At 36.8% G+C, this 14,469-nt stretch overlaps 1 protein-coding gene and 1 long non-coding RNA gene across 3 annotated transcripts in view; one reads left to right on the top strand and one right to left on the bottom strand.

The window, feature by feature from the left end:
- The window catches only part of LOC104864959, a 98,663-nt gene that overhangs the window by 51,476 nt on the left and 32,718 nt on the right, over positions 1–14,469 (bottom strand). The window contains exon 2 of the long non-coding RNA XR_004514762.1: positions 10,208–10,274. This is a non-coding gene — a long non-coding RNA (uncharacterized LOC104864959). The remainder of the gene's footprint in view (positions 1–10,207; positions 10,275–14,469) is intronic.
- Positions 1–14,469, top strand: part of CUNH7orf31 (chromosome unknown C7orf31 homolog) — a 36,920-nt gene continuing 22,451 nt past the window's right edge. Inside the window, exons 1-4 of one of the 2 annotated variants that reach the window (XM_010628252.1) lie at positions 1–50; positions 607–764; positions 8,660–8,836; positions 13,576–13,647. In XM_010628252.1, the coding sequence (XP_010626554.1) occupies positions 631–764; positions 8,660–8,836; positions 13,576–13,647 (383 nt within the window). In that variant the 5' untranslated portion in view covers positions 1–50; positions 607–630. The remainder of the gene's footprint in view (positions 51–606; positions 765–8,659; positions 8,837–13,575; positions 13,648–14,469) is intronic. The other variant, XM_010628253.1, reaches the window with a different exon arrangement.

Raw genomic sequence — 14,469 nt, 5'->3', positions numbered from 1 at the left:
GAGAGGCAGGCGAGGCGCGGTGGCGTGGCGCCCCCAGGCTGATGTCGCAGGTGCGTCCGAAGCCCCGGGCACCGATCTCCTTGGCTTTGCCCCAAGTCCTGGGGAGGGGAGTGGGGTTCCCGCGGAAGCATTTGGGAACCCGGAATCTTTTGTGGTCCCGCTCATGCTGCACTACTGAGTCTGCATCTCTGCGTAGAGTTCCTGTCCGGAATCCGCGGAGCCTTTAGAAGGACCACTTCTGAGTCTCTTGCATGACCAGTCTCCTTGATTTTTAGAAAGATCATCAAGTGTTCTTCGGTATTTAAGATTAAATATAAGGCAAGAATTGAATTCCTGTAGATGTCTAGGAAGCAGCGGACTTGTGTGAACCTACAAGCAGGCTGTGTACTGTTTAGACTCAAACATCTTCCCACTTTGTGGATTTGTTTCCACTGAAATTCGTTTCCACAGAATTTAAATCGCTGTTTATTACTGATTTGACATTAGACGGTCCTCAGGCTTTCAGCGAGAAAGGAAGCCTCTGATTTCTGTGCATCGATGGGTTGAACAATTTAACCGTACAGAACTCGTTTCCTAAACAAAATGTGCCCTTTTCTTCTTTTCCAGATTGTGCCATTTTAGCCCAGAAGCATGGAGGTAATAAACGGCAGGCCCTATTGTTGCAGGGAGCTTGAAGGAGCTGACCTATTGTCAGACACTTTTTACTCTAACGAACTGCACACTCCGCTGCTAACAGCTACTCGCCCAACTGCCTCAGGGGACAGGTAAAACAAAAATTAGAATAGGCAAATTTTAAAAGGCTTTATTATGCTTTTTGTATGTGAGAAAAAATATTTCTTGTTCTGGTGCTCCTTTATTTATCACATGATAGAGAAGGCAAACGTGATGGTTAAGTCTTACAGGGCCCACATCAGTTGAGAAGTTGCTACATACTATAAAAAGACAGCAGGTAGCCGGACATGGTCTCCCACATCTATAATCACAGCACGTGGGAGGCTGAGGCAGGAGGATAGACATGATGCTGATAGTCGTGGTGCATTCCTGTAATCCCAGCTGTTTGGGAGGCTGAAGCAAGAGGATCACAAGTTGAAGGTCAGCATGAGCAACTGAGACCTTGCCTCAAAGCTGAAAATGTGGCTCAGTGCTTCCTCAAACCCTACCACCACGTACCAAAAAGAGAAGACATCATTTTCTTCCATTGCATCTTAAACTCTAGGATGGTTACTTCTTCATTTAGAAATCTGTGTTAATTATTTATTTTATAAAGAATATTGTTGTGCTTCTTTACCGTTCCCTAACACTGTATGCCAGAATCTGTTGTTCATAGTTGCTCTCTTAACTTTTTGCCAGGCCAGGGATTTAGCTCAAGATGCCACTGCCTGCCTCGAAAGCGCAAGGTTCTGAGTTAATCCCCAGTACCAAAAAATAAAAATAAATAAGGTCCGGGAATTTAGCTCAGTGGATCTGCCACCTGCCTTGAAAGCACAAGGTCAATCCCCAATATTAAAAAAAAAAATTGACCCTACCCTCCCTTTTTGCTTACGTCTCCTATAACACAGTAATACTTACTATGATTAAATAATAATAACCTCTAACATACCAAGTTTTTACTGTATCAGCATCTTATGAAAGGCTTTATATCCTCAAATCCTCCCAACAATATTGTAAGTCCTATGATCATCCCCATTTTAAAGATGGAGTAATAGGTATAGATAAATATTTGCAGAGATCTTAATGTCATTTTCTTCTTTATGTTATTTACTTGAATCATTTTGAGGGAAAACAAAAATTTGAAAGTACTTAATGGAAAGAAAAAAAACCAGCCTGTGTAGTTGTATTTTTGTTTTGTGTTCTTAAATTTTAGTTGGCCAAATCTCTTAAAAATTCTTTTTAGGAACTCACCTAACCTCAGTTCCAAAATGGACCATCACAGTTCCACAGAGGCATTTAATTCCATTTTGATATTCCTGATTGTTAGATGATTTTCCTTCTAATGAGAATAGTAATTTCTGCCTGCTGGTTCTGATTCTTTCTTCTGAAGCCATGCAAAATAACAATTCAGCATCCCCAAGATAGCAGCCCATCAAGACTTGGAAGATTCCTTTGACCTATAAGGGTCTCTTTGCCGGACTCAGCACTGATTCTCCCAGACTTTGTTCTTCTTCCTTCTTTGATGTAGGCTTTATCGTGGATCTATGCTAGCTTATGAACATGTTCTTTATATTGATTTTTTAAAAAGTGCTTTTCCTTTACTGTAAAACTAATATGTTTCTTAGAAATAATTTAGAATCTCTGGAAGGCTGAGGCTAGAGGATAACAATTTCAACAACAGCCTGACAGTTTAATCACTACCCTGTGTCAAGATAAAAAATAAGAAGGCCTGGGGATGTGGCTTAGTGCAAAGACCCTGGGTTCAATCTCCAATATTGCAAATAAATAAATAACCATAGAATTATATAAAGAAAACAATTTTTCATTGTTGCAACAGAAAAAAAATGGAATTAAAGCACAAAGAAAACTTCCATATTTACTTATCCAGAAATAGTAACCACCATGTTAACATCTCAACTTGTGTCCTTTCCATTTTTTAAAATGTTAAACATCATACTCAGCAAAAATTTTTCCAAACTGTCATTTTTACTTAAGGGAAAGGAATATTTTCATATGTGGGGAGGGAAGCAGTCAAGTCACTTCTTAGTCCTTGCTGCCCCTACTCCTCCACTGTAACTTGATTAACAAGAGATAGCCCAGAACTCAAGCATTTTTAACTCCAGGGCATCAAATAGGTAGTTTCCCTTGAATCAGAGGAAACAGTGGTGCCAACGCTTGGCCTGTGTGCCACAGCAGGATGTTTGTATGATTGAAAAGCTCTAAAGGGTTTGCCATCACTGTGCAGATCATGTGTGACTGTCTTGTCAGCAGTGCAGACTTGGGAGGTTCACTTGAGATTTTGGAAGCCCAACCTGAAGAAGAGACAGAGTCATGGAAATGTCTGACTACGCCTTTCTCAGGTGCCTCTCAGCTGCATGCACTCCCATGGCAGTCCTCAGGCCTCCTGCCTGCGCATTCTCACCAGCCCTCCTGACAGTCTCCATTTATATCAGAATACACAGAAGTGGCCATGACCAGTAATGGTCTTGGTTATGTAAGTTATTTACACTGGCCAGCGTGGGCCTTGGTTATATCAGTGATTTACACCTAGACCGACAAAGTGCACCTATGCTGAAATCTTGCTGACTTGGATTTAATGTCTCCTGGAAATCACCTTCCCACAGCCTCAACCGAAGTGTAGCCATCTTAGACTTCATTTTTCCTTACAGTAATCTGGGGATGATCAGTTGGCCCTGGCTCAGCAGTGTGAGGTTTTATATTTGGGCAAAAGGATTTTGAGTAAGACTTAAGGGTTGCCATATCTTATTGATTTCACTGTGCTTTCCACATGCAGTCAGAGACTTTTCACTGAAATATTGATCCCTCTCCCTGAATGGTCCTGTGGTTGGTTAGTGATTAACTCCAAAACACATTAACTGGTATGGAATTTAAAAGAAGTACCTTTGAGAAAATACTGGTTTTCAAATCATCAGCTAACTATGAACTCTGAGAAGATATTATTTGAAGTAATGTGCAGGCACAACAATGTTCCTGGCTCCCAATAATTAAAATTTGCCTTCCCTTTCTTAAGTGAATTCTTCCCTTTCCCAGCTCTCAGATTGAGAAGCCAGGAAAAACATAAGTTCTCAGAACCCCTCTTCAACTCCCAAACAACTAATGAAGATTGTTTTCCCTCTATGCTGCTCTTCTGAAGGCTCTGGAGTGTCAACAGGATAATAGTGGTCCTCCACTCTACCAATCCTGATGCTTACTTGTTCAGATCAAGTTTTCGGTTTGTAGCTGCGAAATCAAACCACAGGGTATCTCAAAAGCAAAACAAAATAATACAAAACAAAAAGCTCCTGTTTTTTAGGGTTACCCTTCCTAATGTTAAGGACAAGTCCCAGCTTACATTAGCTGTTAGCTTAGTTTCTAAACATATTTAAAAGGACACTCTTTTACGAGATGTTGTATTTTAAACTAACCTGGCAACATGAACAGTGATGTAAAACGATTTCGTCACATCAGCCTACAGTACTTCTTTTTCTTTTCAGAAAAGGCAACACAGTCTAGCTACAGTTACCCAGGATTGATTGCAGACATCGAACATCAAAATTACCCAAGGAACTCTCTAAAAATACAGATTCCACAGCTACATATTTGTGTGTGTCTGTGTGTGTGTGTGTGTGTGTGTGTGTGTGTGTACATACTCAAATTTACTAGGTCTTCAGTAGGGCAAAGGAATCCACGTACTTTTTAGTGTATTAGCTTTTTGATGGGGCAAGCAGAAAGCACTGAAAATATTTAGAAAACCATGATTATGATCTGGCTTACCCAATGTCCAAGGGCATGCTAATTTTTATACTTGTACTTAACATACCCTATTGATTTATACCTTTTGGAACAATTATAATACCCACTACTTTTCACAATCACTTTATCTCCTCTAATAATATTAAGTGAATAAAAAGGCAGTGTATTTTATGTCTCTTCCATTGCAAATTTAACTGGCAGGGACAGCTCAAAAATCACAGATTCTTTTCTTATTTTTCTACTCAGCTAACTTTTCTTTATCCCTAGCAAGTTCTCTAACTCATTAGGCAAATGTGTTTTTAAAAAGTACTTAAGAATTACTTATGATTTCATTATAAATTCCCATTCTGCTTCTGGATTCACTTCAAACTTCTGATTCTTGTCATTTTTCTATTAGTGTTCTGCCAACTAAAAAATAAGTACTTTTTGCTGTGAGCTTTTCTTTAATTATGCCTTCCAAAACCTACTAGCTAAATGTAGTCCTCTGAATTTGGGATTTGACACCGTACAGTGTCTACAGTGACTTCAAAATGAGATATAAATTCATCCTTAGGAAATGTATCTTTCCCAAAAGACAAGTAAACACTAAATTGCTTCATTTTCTGTGGCTACAGTATTGTTCTCTCTTATGGAAATGTGTTTGATTTAAGATTCAAAATTATTTCATCCTTAAGGGAAGAGGGAGGCCAAGGGGAAGTAAAAAGAATTAAGATATGCTATATACATATACCAGCTCTCCATGATGAATGTAATCATGTTCCAATGACATGTACTAATAAACACTAAAAATTCTATTTCATCCTAAGACCTCCACTTTTACTTTAACTGATTCCTTCTATGCAACGCTGTGAGTATAATTAAGCTAAGGTGTAGGACTGGGCAGGGTTGCGGGGGACTAAGAAGTGAAACATGACATTTATGGATTGCCTTTTATTGTAAATGAATTTTTTTGCAACTTACCACCTTTAAGTAGATGCTAGCACACATGATTAATTAACATTTTCTACTGGCTCATCTTCTGGCACAAAGCAATATACAGGGGTCACATGTTGAGAAATTGACTCATTCATGATTTAAATGTAACTTTTACAAACTTAATTATTAAGGCTTAGATTTCATAAATCACATGAGTTTAAATATTTTTCACTTGTCATGTCTCCCAAACCCTGCCTGTTGATCATAGTCAGAGAGCTGGTGGGGGTCTTTGAGGTCTGAGACTTGAAGGCCAGCATCTCTTTTATAACACCTCAAATCAGTGGCCCCCAAGATTCTCCTTGACTAGTTAGTGCACAGGTTAGCAAACTTTTTTTGTAAAGAGGCAGACAAATATTTTATGCTTTATAGTCTGTCACAGTTACTCAACTTTGCAGTTACAAAACACAAGCATCCATAAACGATAAAAGCAATGCATAAATACAGCCATGGCTGTATTCTAATAAAATAGTATTTACAAAAACAATGGTAGGTTGGATTTGGCCTATACAGCATAGTTTACTAACCCTCTTATTTAGTAATTTCATAAAATAAAACAATCTTGAGAGTTATTTCTGCATTCAACACTTGTCATAGGTGAATTATATTAAGCCAAACACTGTACTGATATAAAGAAAAAAGTAGCCCACAGTTCATGCTTTTCTCTGAGCTCTCCTTCCAGATTCTGACTAGCTCTCCAGCACTCATGGTATAGTTCAAAGCACCTGCGAGTCCATAGGATATTGTCCTCTTCTTGCCTCACTTCTTGCCATGATCCATCTCTACCATGTCCCACATTTCTGAACTTGACATCAGTTCTGCTAACATTGTCTGAATGTCAGTCCTCTTTCAGAGCCTTTAAGGTCTGAGGAAATTTCCTCAAATCTCTGCAAATCCACGCTTTCTGGATCTGCCCTAAATGTATCCAAATGGGTATAGGGTGGCCCGTTAAAGTGTCATGGTCATTTGACTATGAGTTCCTGGTTCTATTTATGAGAGTCTTCTCCCCACCCCCCACCTCCAGTACAGGGGATGGAACTGGACCTTGCGCTTTTGCAAGGCAGGCATGGCACCACTGAGCTAAATTCCCAGCCCCTCCTGGTTCAGCAACATACTGACCCAATGCAAAACAATTTCTCATTTTCCTCCAGAGACCTTCTCCAGACAGCATTCGTGAACCTGATATTCACTGAATTGCTCAAGGAGCAATAGCTCCTTAATAATATTAGTACTATTCTGTCGCTTCTTGGCCTAAAAGATCAAGTGTGATATTATACTATTCTTTTACATTACTCTCCACAAGTTGAACTCTCATCTCATACCATACATAAAAATTAACGCATCGTGAATCAAAGACCCAAGTGTAAGAGCTAGTTATAAAACTGAGAAGAAATGGTAGGAGTAAAACTTTATGATGTTTTCTGTGGCAGTGTATTCTTAGATATGACACCTAAAGCAAAGCAATAAAAGAAATTGAACTTCATCAAAATTTTAAAATTTTGTGTTTCCAAGGATGTACTCAAGTTAGTAAAAATAAAATGCATAGAATAGAAGAAATTATTTTCATATCATGTCTAATAAGCTTGTATCTAGAGTAGGTTAACTCTTATAACTAAAAAATAAACTAATTAAAATGTGCAAAGGATCCGAATAACATTTTTTCAAAGAAGATATACAAAATAGTAACATGAAAAATATCCAGTATTTTTTTTTTTTCTGGTACCAGGGATCAAACTCAGATCCTTGCACTTGCGACGCAGGTGGCAGAACCCCTGAGCTAAATCACTGGCCCAATACCCAGTATTTTCAGTCATGAGAAAAATGTAAATCTGAGTTCAATCCCCAGTACTGGGGGGAAAAAAAGTGAAAACTACAATGAAAGACCACACCCACTGAAATAACTGTAATAAATCTCTTTCATTTTTGACAGAATATAACAGCTGTTGAGAATAATGTAGAGAAATTAGAACGCTTACACAGTATTAGTGAGACTATAAAATAGGGCAGCTGCTACAGAAGAGTTTGACATTGCCTTAACAAATTAAACAGAATTACTCTATGATCTAGCTGTACATTTCATCTATTTGGTTTTTTGCTTTGTTTGGTTTGGTTTGGTTTGGTTTTTTGAGACAGGGTCTCACTGTGTAGTTGAGACTGACCTGGAACTCACTATGTAGCCCAGGCTGGTCTGGAACTCACAGTGATCCTCCTGCCTCAGCCTCCCTTGTGCTGGGATTACAGGTGTGTGCCACCACGCCCGGCTACATTTCATCTATTTAAGACGCTCCCTTATATATTCTCAAGAAAATAAAGAATAAGTATTCTAACAAAAACTTGAACGTAAGTATTCATGGCAGTATTATTCCTAAGAGCCAAATATTCATCAACTGAGGAATAGCTAAATAAAATGTGGCATATCCATATGACAGAATTACATACAGCCATTAGAAGGAGTAAGTACTGACATGCTACAACATGGAGGACACTTGAAACTATTATGTTAAAGGAAGCTCATCACATAAGGCCACAAATTATGTGAAATGTCCAGAATAGGCAAATCTGTAGAGAAAATATATTAATGGTTGCTTAAGGTTGGAGTAGGGGTGGAAGGAATAGGTGGGTAAAAGCTTAAGAGTAAAGGATTTCTTTTGGGGGGATTGTTTTTTGGGGGGGTTGGTTTTTTGACACACGGTCTCATTATATGGTTCAGGCTAGCCTTGAACTCACTATGTATTCCAGGCTGGCCTCAAACTCGTAGTAATCCTCCAGCCTCAGCCTCCTGAGTGCTGTGATTACAGGCGGCACAACCACGCCCAGCTAAGGATTTCTTTTTGAGATCATGAAACTATTCTAAAATTGTGATGGTTGCATGTATCTGTGAGTAAAGTTCATTGAACTGTACATTTTAAATTGATGAATTCTGTAACTGCGAATTATATGTCAATAAAGCTGTTTTTAAAAAGAAATACAACTAGGGCCAGGGATTTAGCTCAGTGGAACCGTGCCTGCCTCACAGCACAGGTCCTGAGTTCCATCCCTGCTACCAAAAATAGATAAATAAATAAATGAACAAACAAACAATTAAATAAATAAATTACAACTGTTAGAAGAAAACAGATCTGTAGGAATTCAGCAGTTTGACCTCATTCCTTTAGCAATCCCGTGATGCCTTACTAACCAGAATCTATCATAGTCAACCCTGAGAATACTGTGTTCTGGAAAAGTGATCTAAAAATACCTAGTTGTTGCTAAACAATTTCACAAGTCTCTTCTTTTCCCGCAGGTATCAGGAACTAAGGGGGTCACTCCGACAATATCAGCTCCCTTGGGGCGCTGAGAGGGAATATGGAGGGATAATTCCAGTTGCGCTCCCTGAAGAACACAGGCCCAAATGTGAACCTCCTCGTGTCATGGGCAAAGGACATCAGCATTATGGATTTGGTGGAGAAATTTGGCCAAGGTAACCAAGCTTTCTGCTACTCCCATAAAGGTCTTTATTGTTATTTTTTTTAATTTCTCTTTGGTTTTTTGCCAACTCAAATTTGCTTCCAAACATTTCTTTTACTATTTATGAAGAAACAGATGGAAAAGCTAATTATACAATTTCTAATTGTGAAATCAGCAAAATGTCTGTTTATAAATTGTTTTGCTGTCCTTAGAGATATTAAACTACTGTGATCAGAAATTCTAATTAATTTAATGCTCTCCTTTATCATATCTTACTAAAAGTAAATGGGAATGAGGAAAAGGAAGAGAGGCATTAAATTTAAAATGATTTTAAGCAAAGAGCTGGCCTAATTTGTACAGATGCTCTTGGTTTTTGGAGCTTTTGACTTGTAATTTGTTCATCAGTCTTTACTATAGTCATGAGAATCTTCTGGGCACTGTTTTCAAGCATTAAAATATTTCAGTAATAATTTACAGCTCTTAAATTCATTTCCAGAAATGCTATTCAAAACACAAGTTAAAATTAAGCAAAGGGCCAGGGATGTATCTTAGTGGTACAATGCCTGCCTTGTAAGCGCAAGGTCCTGATTTCAATCCCTATACCAAGTAAATAAATATATAAAGCAAAGCAAAAATGTCCGACAGCAGTAAATTAAATGTCACATTACATATTTACAAAAGCTTATGAAATATACTCAGCAGAATCAAATCATAGCACAGAGCCTGTTTTCTCCTGCTTTACCTAACAATCCTGGTTACCTGGTTTACTACAATCTAGTTTTGTTATTTTTTTTTATTAGTACCTTTTTGCATACATAATGACTATTACGTGGTGAGTATTTGATACATGTACATAACACATCTTAATTCTTTTTTTATCCCCTTCCTTTCCCTTACTTTCTCCTCCCTCCATCTCTTGGTCCCCTTCCCATTTGCAAACAACCTAATTCCCTGTTTCCTTTTATCTGTCTTTTATTTTGCTCTTTAATTTATTTATACAGCATTATAGCACCTCATTTCATGAACCAAACTGTTCACAAACAGAAGCATTTGGCAAAATTTTGGCTTCATTTGCAAAGTCTGCTTCAGGTGAAGAACATAACTGTTGCCATCTTTTCCACACATACGTGAATGGTGGCCATCTGTCCCAGAATTGTGGAACAAATTAAATTCGTGAACTGAAGTACCACTGTACTTTGAGTTTCACATATAAAAGAAACCATACAGTACTTAATGTGTGTCTGATTTATTTCACTTAACATTAATGGTTTCAAGGTGTATCTATTTTCTTACAAAGTACTCAGATTTTTCCTTTATAGCAGTTTCTGACATATATATGTCTAAGGAAAACTCTTCTAAAGAAACATTAGCAATGTTTACTTACCCATGATGTGCATTTTTCAGAAATTCCAAATGAGGCCAGTCATTATCTAATTCAGCATCCAGTCTCCCTGAAAGAATGAAATCATGAAGTGATGAAAATTTATAACTTTATTTTCACTGCCATAAACATTAGTGAAGTAGTAAAACTGTCAATTTGTCTGTGAAAAAAGGAAATGGATTCTTCCTCTAAGCTACCATCAAATAGTGAAAAGCTATTAAACAGATCTGTAGTGCTCTGTGAACAGAAGGATATTATTTTTAATTTCTTGGGGAACTTCTATTTTCCTAGTACCCTTTAATAATAATAATACAATAATAATACTTAAAAGGTAATGTGACTATAATATGAAGCAAAATCTCTTCTAATGTCTAAAATATAAAATAAATACTAAATTTATCAGTAACCAGCCACCAAACAATAAAAGGGGAAACAGCCTTACGCCATTAATTTTAGTACGTAGCAGACAAGGAAAGAAAATTCTACATAGTTTATTCCACACTCTTACTTGTTTCCTGAGAAGGCAGCTGGAGCAGGACAGCTCTTTGTACCATGTACTCCAAGATGTTTAGCATCCCTAGCTCTTTGCCTATAGATACTTGTAGCATCCTTCATTCATTATAACAACCAAAATAAAACCACACCCACGTATTTTCATATTCCCCCTACATGTGTTGGAGCCCAAGAGGAAATCACACTATTGATTGCAAGTCATTATTGTTAACCTCATCCCCACATTGCAAATGCATACTGGGGCAAGGTGAGTATACCAAATACTACCGTTCTCCAACTCAAAGAAAATATTGAAAGAGTGAATGGGTCATACCATTAATAAGGGAAAAAAGAGAGAGAGAAAAGAACTGATGATGATTAGGAAAATCATTATTCTACAAAAATAATTTTCTCAGTCATCGCAATGGGTTTGACACTCACCATCAACCCTTTTATTTTTTTCTCTTAAAAGATTGTCATGGGTATAAGAATGGAGAAAGATCCATGAAAAGCACAACCTTCCTTATAATATCAGTTTCCCACAATCAGAATAGCCCACTTGCCCAGGTAGAATCCAGAAATCCACTTCCCAGCCTCTCCATTAGCCAGGATACCGGTATGTGCCCTAAATTCTGCCAATCACCACATCTGCACTAGACTTTGATTTGTAGGTGAATAACTGCATTGGATAGGTGCGATTCATAGTACAGACTCACTCAAAAAATACAGGGTGGGCACAGTGTATATTACAACATATATGAAAATATTACAGACGAGGTCCAGTCTCATTTGACCACCACCTGCTAATGCCAGCTCCTTTCTCAAAGAATCACAGTTAGCACTGTGGTGTGTCTCCTGCTATTCCTTTCCTTACTTGTTTACCCAGTTTTACTAGTCACATTGAAAATAAATAATGCTGTCTTATTTATATGTGGAAGCATTTGATACATAGTATTGAGCAACTTGGGAGCTTCCTTTTCTTTGCAATCTAGATATAGTCCCATGTCAAACACAGATCTACTTTATCATTTTTAATTTCTCATAATATTCCACAATATGGATTTATCATAGATTACTTGGCCAATCACATATTGTTTTATGTTTTACATTATTGTAATGAACTGCCTTACATAGAATTTCTTGAACCCATGCACAAACCCTAGGAGATATCCTAAGTGGATATGCTGGGTCATGATACAGGAATATTTTTTATTCTGTGTATTTAGCCTAAATGATTTATTTATATTTTTGCAATAGTATCTAAAAGTAACCATTTCCTTGTACTTTCAGCCATCATATTTTCAAATTGTATAACTTTATACAATCTAATGAGTATAAAGGGTATCATGAATCTAATAATGTATTTGGTCCAGTTACTAGTTAGGGTGAATACTTTTTCTTACTTTTTGTGTTTTATATATGACCATTAAAATTTCCTTTTCTGTGTTTATTCTTTGCTTACTTGTATTGATTTTATTTTATTTATACATCCTGTTTTGTTTTGTTTTGTTTTTTCCTGGAACCAGGGATTGAACTCAGGACCTTATGCTTGCCAGGCAGACTTTTTTTTTTTTTAATGAGTCAGGTTCTCCTTATGTAATTCTGGCTGGCCTCGAACTCATGGTGATCCTCATGCCTCATCCTTCTTAGTGGTGGGATTACACGTGTGTGCCACCACACCTGGCTGGTTGGTTCTTAATGTTCCAGATATCAATCTTATATGTGTTATCTATATTTCTTCCTAATTTTGTTTTATCTGAACTTTTTATGGTGCCCTTTGTCTTAACAAATTTCCTTTTAGCTTTTACCTTTAAAAAATATTATTTAACAGTGTAAATAAGGACCAAAATGTATAATAGATATTGTAAAATAGGAAGAAAATGTTCAAATGGGAAGGGAGGAAGAAGGGGGACAAGAACAAGAAAACAGAGAGAAAAGATAGAAAAACTGGAAACAAATCTGTTGTAAATAAGGAGGAGACGTGAGGTTGAAGGGAGGAAAGGGAATGGGAAAAAAGAAGAATCAAGATATATCATATGCAGGTACAAATTCCCTATAATAAATGTGATCATTACCTATATCTAAAATGTACCAATAAAATTAAATCATTTTTTTAAATTTTATTTAAAGTGGGCAGGATGGTGCATGCCTATAACCCCAGCTCTCTTACATGCTCAGGCAGTGGGGTTACAAGTTTGAGCCCCAGGCCAGGGATTTAGCTCAGTGGTTCTGGTGCCTGTCTGGCAAGCACAAGGTCATGAGTTCCATACTGGTACGGGAGCGGGTGGGATAGTTTGAGCCCAGCTTGGGCAACTTAAGAGATTCAGTGAGAACCTGTGTCAAAATAAAAAATAATAAAAGTGGGGCCAGGGATGTGGCTCAGCGGCAGAGCACCTGCCTGGCCAGCCAGCCCTGAGTTTGATTCCCAGTACCAAAATTTTAAAAAATTAATAATAATAATAGGATGAGGGATGTAGCTTAGTGCTGGGTTCATTCCCTAGTACCACAAAAAGTAATGATAATAATTAATGAAATAAAATATTTTATTTAAAAGGCCTTCCCTACCACCAAATAAAAACATTCTTGTACATTCTTTCAATATTTGTGTATACTTTATTCCATTGTTTAGATTTTAAACCAGTCTGAAATTATCATTTTAAATAGTGTAAATAGAAATACATTATTTTCCAAATAGATAGTGTTTCCTGTACCATTCATTGAAAAGCACATACCTTTCAACTAATTTAAAATTCTACCTCCTCATATACTGAATTCCTATATATTCATGGTTGTATTAACAAATCTATTTGTTTTTTTACTGTCTCCCCACTTATACTATGTGAAAAAGATAGTCAATTTATTCTTTTCTTTCATTTCAGAAAGCTTCCTATTGAACAATTCTATTACTTGACACAGAACAAAAAAAGTGACATCTATGGAAATGATTCTTTGTAAGTTTGGAGATTTCCCCCTACCTTGTATTAAATCAGTATTTTAAGTGGAAGTAAATTATGTGAGAAATTAAAAAGCCCCCCCCGGGAGACTTTTTGAGACACAAATTCTTTTTATTAAAACAGAGATCATTAATACTAGAGACCAAGACTAAACAAAAAAGTAAATAAGCCAAAACGAATGATTTGTAGCACTGAACAACAAAGGAACAAAAATTTTAAAATAATGAATAGTAATGCTCCAAGGGATTCCTACAGGTAATCTTCATTTATTTCCTTTCCTTTGATCTATTTACTTACATTAGAATCTATGTTTTAAAGAGTCATAGAAAATGCCTCAGTGGCACTCAGCAATTTTTAATTGGAATTTTATGAGGAGAGAGATTTGTTGTGATTACCTACAAATAACTCTTTAAAAGTAGTCCCTTAAAAACAAAAACAAAAAAAAGTATTCCCTAAATGTGAGAGAATGAAAAGATGAAAATAAAGTGTTTAGATGGGGAGGGGAGGAGGGGGTGAAGGGAGGGCAGGGACAAGGGGAAAAAATGAGAACCAAGACCTGTCATGTAGAGGTACAAGATCCCAACAATGAATGTAACTGTACTGTATCCCTAAAATGTACCAATTAACTCAATTAAAGCTGGGAAAAAAAAAATTTTTCCCTAAGTAATTTTCAGCTATCCTTCAAATTAATGGACTCTATACTTAAAAGATATTATTTTCCATTAAATTAAATTATTTATATTATTTGCAATAATTTGTTGTGTAGATTACAAAATCATAAATTTTTATTTTCAAATGTTAAAAAACGGACAAAACTGA

The sequence above is a fragment of the Fukomys damarensis genome, unplaced genomic scaffold (assembly GCF_012274545.1).
Source record: "Fukomys damarensis isolate Sample0158 unplaced genomic scaffold, DMR_v1.0_HiC HiC_scaffold_4, whole genome shotgun sequence".
NCBI classification, from domain to species: domain Eukaryota; kingdom Metazoa; phylum Chordata; class Mammalia; order Rodentia; family Bathyergidae; genus Fukomys; species Fukomys damarensis.
This window is presented reverse-complemented; position numbering and strand designations above follow the sequence as displayed.